The sequence below is a fragment of the Pogonomyrmex barbatus genome, unplaced genomic scaffold, assembly GCF_055798465.1.
Source record: "Pogonomyrmex barbatus isolate J1 unplaced genomic scaffold, ASM5579846v1 scaffold9, whole genome shotgun sequence".
Taxonomy (NCBI): domain Eukaryota; kingdom Metazoa; phylum Arthropoda; class Insecta; order Hymenoptera; family Formicidae; genus Pogonomyrmex; species Pogonomyrmex barbatus.
In genome coordinates, this window is record NW_028297193.1 from 812530 (window position 1) to 819253 (window position 6724).

Below are 6724 nucleotides of genomic sequence, written 5' to 3' on the forward strand. Positions count from 1 at the left end.
ATTAATATGTTATTGCCTTGTATTTTTACATTAAAATGTCGATATTATTATTTTTTCCTACTGGAATCTACTTATTTCTTATTACTACAATAAAAGTTTTTTGATGATTGATAAAAGTCTTAGGTGCAAGTCTCTCCTTCTCAGATTATCGAAATCTATTCTTTTTTTAAATATTTAAAACACAAATCATGAATTTAACGATTGAAGATTTAGCTTCTCGGGAAGGTTTCTTGAAGTTAAGATTTAATTTGTCATTTATAAATATTAAACTTTTTATTATAAAACTTAATTTGCGAAACTATAGGCAATCCATGTTAGACTCGATAATCGCACCAGCGTGTATACGCGGAAAAATGGCACATAAATATAACGAATTTCTATATCGGATCTAATCCCTACGTTGGATGTCGCATCGGAGAGAAGAAGCCACAGATGCGATCCTGTCGGATCGACAAAAACGATGAAGAAAGATCGTAATGCGACGACAGCGGGACGAGAGGAGTAGGAGAAAATATCCGCATGGGTCAGCCGAGAGAGGCTTAGACTACGGGAGATGCCCGCTTCAATATCGGCTTTCCGGATACTTGAGATATTTATCTAATGTCTTACATTTTCCGCGGCGCTGCCCATTCAGATTTCCATTCATGTCTCCTTCGCGGAAAACCTGTTTCTCTGGATTGCCGCTCTCGACGAAGCGCTTCGACTTACGTCAAAGCTCGTTAAAATATCCACGTCTCAATAATTTAGCGTAGCTAATACCAATAGCAAAAAATTGATGATATTAAAATTCAAGCAAGTTATGAAACACGTAATAAGTTCAAATCGATCAAATCAAAATTAACCGCGTCTTTCAATCAATTAATTAATAATCGTACATAGAGCTTGTCGGGTAATTAATATTACTAAATTTCCATTAAAATTATTAATTGTACAATAAATACATATAAAATATATGTATATATATATACGCGTACGATACAAAGTGTTAAATAAAGCAACTCTCAACAAGATCGATTCGTAATCATTGTCGGCATCAACAAAATAAAGTATCTCGGGTGTGATGCATCTTGCTGTATAGCTGCACAAATCATCGTGCAGCTACTTGCAGGTGCACTCTATCTTTATCCGACACTCTTTTTTCGTTTCTTCTGTACGGAATAACGCGGTCGACACCTCGACACGACGGTCTGATTATCTTACCGAGATATCGTGCGACGTACCCTGGGTTACTTATCAAAGATAACTACCAGCTCAGTGCTCTTAGCACGGTTCGCAGAACCGGTACGCTCGATCATCGATTCACGACGAAGGATTTTCGAGGACGTTCAATTTTATCCTCTCATAGCTTTCGACGTGCGTAACGAATATTTTCACGTCGACAATGCGCGATCAAGAATCTGCAAATATCATCCTGATAACGGCCGCAAATTGAACCGAGAATGTGAGTTACGCACGATTATTCGCTCTGACTCGCCCCGATGATATGAAAGAAACATGGAGGAACGGTCGATGATACATCGCGGCGTGTTCTTCCTGTTACTGATCACATGGCTGACAATTCTGTCAATCGCGAGGTGTCAAAGTGTTTGTCCTGCTAGATGTTTGTGTTATCTCAGCCAAATACCTAAAAGAATCGAATGTTCGAAGCAACAATTACTGGTATTTCCCAAAAATATTAGTGATGTAGTGAGTATATTACGATGAATAATGAGTCTTTTTCTTCATTGAATTTTTGTTATAAAATTGTTTGTTTTGTAATGAATGCATACAGGCATGCAATTAATTTATTACATCTTATCGCATCTGTAAAATAAAATAAAACAATAGTGTATCGATAATAGAAATATACTTGATGAGAAATGAAAAAGATATAATCGAGATAATTGAGTCACTGCAATCGATAATTTACTTTATTTTGACAAGTACATTATTCTAGATTATTATTAACACATAATAAATGTGTTTAGTTATTGACTAAAATTAATTCTTCTGTGACAGGTAGAGCACCTGGATCTATCGGGTAATTTTTTAAGTAAGATCACCGATGAAATTAATCGATTGACCGAGCTACAGTACCTGAATCTGGCCAGGAATCAGCTTACTTCCCTACCAAATAATCTTGAGAAATTGCAAAAGCTTCGTACAGTAGATCTATCAGACAACAGTATCGTAAATACGGCAGATATTGCTTCCATTAGCCAGCTACCATCTCTGACAGTTCTATACATCTCAAGGAATCTATTAACCGACTTGAAAGGGCTAACCAGCGACATGCTTCAGGCACTAGATGCCGGCCATTGCCGTGTGTATCAAAATGGTCATAAGTTGAAAATTTATTAGGGATTTGTAAAGAATTCTTAAAGGCAATTTTTAAACATATGTCAAAGTATCAATTTTGTTTAGGAAATATATTAATTATATATTATATGTTGTATTATAATAATAATTAATATAAATATAAAAGAAAATAAAATATATTTATCCATATGTTATATTTCTCCATATTCTAATCTAACAGTATTTTTTAATATAAATTTTTGCTCATATAAAAGTTGATCTATTTTACACCTATTTTACATATTAATATATATATATATATATATATATATATATATATGTAAAATTTCTTAGAATTTAACAAATATATGTGTATATATATATATATACATATATAAATTTAAGAAAAATTTCATATGTTTTAGGTATAATAGAATTCGGTAACTCATCCTTGAATGGATTGTCAGCGCTGACAACTCTGAATCTCGCGGGAAATCCGCTGAAGAGTATTCAAATGCCCGTCAGCGAGACACTGCGATGGTTAGATATGTCTGACTGCGTTCTAAATTATCTCAATCCAGACACTTTTAGCAGACTTCCCGAATTGGAGGAGCTACGATTAGTCAATAATCCTAAATTAGCATATAGCACTCGGTAAATTTGATATATTACAATTATTTGGTTACACACTTAATTACAACTTTAATTTGGACCAAAAAAGAACTATTAAAATAGCCAATAACAAATACAATTGATAGATTTTATTGAATAAAAATGATAATAAATTTAATAACAATTTATAATAAGAATTTTGTGTATAATAAAACATATTACTTATTTATAGATACTCAACTTTACAGCATCCGAAGTTAAAGAGACTGGACGTATCAAGATGTAATCTTGATCGACCTGGTCTTCATGGTTTCCCATCGTTGATGCAAGCTCGTCTCTCTCGTAACGCGATTCACATGTTACCAGATCGTATTTTCGCCAAAAACAAGCAGCTGACGCACTTGTATCTGAATGCGAACAACTTAGAGCGAGTGAATGCCAGCACTTTCGAAGGTCTGGTGAAGCTTCAGGTGCTGGATTTGTCCGTAAACAATCTTGGAGAAGTTCACAGAATAGCATTCCAGGATAATATCGATCTCAGGATCTTGAATCTTTCCTACAACTCTCTACGCCGATTCCCGGATTTGTCGTCTCTCGTTACGTCGATGGATCTATCTTTCAATCTAATCAATCACTTCAATGAGAATTCACTAGAAGATATGCCCAGAATCAGAAGTCTGAATTTAAAAGATAATCATCTACAATCATTACCACGCGGCTTAAAATCGAGAACATTGAAAATACTGGATGTGCAAAGAAACAGACTTGTTGAGCTTCACAACGATAGCTTTAATGGATTGCCATCGTTACAAAAAATTGATTTGTCAGGTATATATTAATCCTTGAATTATTTGCAAGAATAAAAAACAATCAGAAAACAATCAAGAAAAAAAAATGTAATATACTAAAACTTGATTATTAATAATATAATAAGATAATAAAAAAACAAGATTAATTTTTTAGAATATTTTAATTAAAAATCTTATTTAAAATATTAATAATATTATTTTCGAACAGATTCAAAAATTGATAATTATAAATTTTAATTAATTAATTTCCTTTTGCAACTTCTTTAATTATATTTTTAATTCATAGGAAATCGCTTGACGGAGGCAATGGATCCCGACATATTTCGAAACAATTTAGATTTGACCATAGTTCGTTTAGAAGATAATCCATGGAGATGCGATTGCACGCAGCTCTATGTCACCTTTGAATTCTTAACAGAACCTCCCGCGAAAACTATGGGATCAAGCTTGATTTGTCAAAGTCCGGCAAACGTTTCCGGTTATTCGTGGGAAGTGGCCTGTTTCGACGCATGGAACACTGACTTGTATTATAATAAAGACAGAACTTGGGGGATGGTAATGATCTGCTTACTCATCCTGGTTGTTCTGTGTGGCAGCGTGGTGTCGATTAAACATACGTTGAAGATAAAGAGAAGAATTCTCGAACAGAGGCAACAAATAGAATCAGCAGAAGAGAGAGAAAGATTACGATTTTTGCAAAGAAGGTAAAGAAATTTGCAGACAATTAATTGTCATATTTTTCTATATATATATATATATATATATATATATAGTAGAAGTATTTTCAGATATATTTTGAGCATATATATATGCTCAAAATATATTTGAAAATACTTCGCATTGCGTCACTTAGATAAAATCGATATACCGATAATGAACTCACGTGAACTCAAACTTTATTTGATGACTGATGTGAATAATCAGTATTAATATTTTAATGATTTAATATTCGCATTGCATTTACAATATTTTATATATATTTTTAATATGAATAAAATTATTAAGAAAATGTACGTGTGGAGAGAAGATGGACACATTTTCCTGCAACAGATAAGACAGATACCTATCTAAGGACACAGAGTTACGTTATAATTTCGTAAGGTGGTACATTATTCATCTGCCCAAAAATGATATCAGAGAACGCGTTACCGACACAATCATGTTTTCAAAATTAAGATGAAGTTTATTAAATAAATTATCACAAGAATTTTTCAATTATCTTTTAAAATCTAAATTATGTTATAGCTATATTGTTTCCATCTACAAAACTAATGTAATAAAATCAAATAGAAGTTTTATTGGATTATATTTTCAGGAATCAACATCTAGAGGAAGAAATAGAAGAACTGGAGACTCTAGAAGAACCCAGAATTAATCCTTTAGAATTAATCGGACCACCTAGCTACGAAGAGGCGGTCCAAATGCCCAGACTGGCTCGCTCCATGGACGCTTTAAACGAGATCTCCATCGAAAATGGCACCTTGCGCTCCATAAATTCCGTGGATAATCTACGGACAAAGAAGAGGAGAGCGAGGAGACCTCGGAAACGAACTCAGAGCGAGGATGATTTGCTGAGACGAGAAGAACGCCGGCAGGAACGAATCAGAAGAGAAAGAAACAATTCTAGCGGAAACATCTGCGACACGGATCAATCGCACAATACGAATCCCAGGAATCCTAGGATCTCCTCGGCGCGCAAAACCAGGAGGCACAGCGTCGTGGACGAGGCCATCGAGTCCAGTAGCAGCAAGGACAGGCCAAGGCCGCAGACTCCCTCCTCGAGAAGAAGAAAGAGGAGACAGGTGTTCAGAACCGAGCATGTGACCGACGACGAAGATTCTGACGTCCAAGTAATGAGTTCCAACCGGTCCATTGTCATCAAGGAACTCAAACGAGAACCCAAGAGCGGTTATAGAGAATCATTCGTGGAACGCGAAACTTAAACTACATGTGAATTATTTCACGACGGATAATAAATTTTTTAGTAGATTTAATAAAAATATAGAAAAGAAAAGGGAAACGCAAACTTTTAACATTTTCGTTGCACTTATCGGACATATGCAATGAACATCGTATATTTCGCACACGACGGGAATCTTTAATTTTATAAATCTTACTTTATCGACACGAAAATCATCTCTAAGTGGTATGATCTTATTTGACACTAAATCAACAGGGCGGGTGCGGATTCATGATAACATACGTCAGTTGCGCGATAACGTTACGACGAGTTTTATCTCGTCAAACCGGTTTTTTTCTCTCGTGTTAAATACACATATTGCCCAAGGAAGATTAGTAATCAAGGAAATGACAAATGAGACGACTGGCCAATAGTAAAAGGTTTACTCTGAAGAAGAGCAAAAGCGTCTTCCTGGAATACTGTCTCCTCCAGTCGAGATTCTCCAGCTATAATAGCATAAGATTACCAGCTTGAATATTGCGAAGACGTGCCGATCTCAAATTACAGTAATTTCTTGTCAATTTAAAAAGAATTAAGATGCTGCGAGATTACAGTTATGAACTAATCGTCTATCATGTTACTGTATCATTTATGGGAAATGAGAATGGCGGTGAAGAGCAATACGCATAGATTATAAATAATTAAATTATTAAATATTTAGCTTACATTCAGTAATACCCTCTAAATGATTTATTAAATACTATCGCTACTATGGTAAACACTTCACAAATTCTTCTATCACTTAAATGACGTTGCCTTATTTAAGAAAAAAATATAAAAACTTAAGATTTTTAAATTTGTGAAAAGATATTAAAAATACATTTATATCTGTACAGGATATATTGGCACGAAAAGAATACACACATGTATTTGCAGTTTCTACTTATTTGTTTCTTCCTTTGCAAACGTCGATAATTGTGATATGACTTGTCTTACTTTCTTTAAGTGCAAAGTGTCGTTGGATAATTATATAACTGATATATATAAAAATAATCGTGACAATGTCGATGACGTGTTTGCAAGAAGAACAAAGTGAGGTCAAAGATTATACCGGTGACGCACGATT

General features: G+C 34.3%; 1 protein-coding gene across 1 annotated transcript; it reads left to right on the plus strand.

The window, feature by feature from the left end:
- Window positions 1–1259: 1259 nt before the first annotated feature.
- On the plus strand, window positions 1260–6539 carry LOC105428920 (uncharacterized). The gene is made up of 6 exons (XM_011641526.3): window positions 1260–1686; window positions 1999–2302; window positions 2703–2931; window positions 3122–3717; window positions 3985–4402; window positions 5014–6539. Exons 1-6 carry the CDS (start codon window positions 1495–1497, stop codon window positions 5639–5641), a joined length of 2367 nt encoding a protein of 788 aa, XP_011639828.2. The 5' UTR covers window positions 1260–1494; the 3' UTR covers window positions 5642–6539.
- Window positions 6540–6724: the final 185 nt, after the last annotated feature.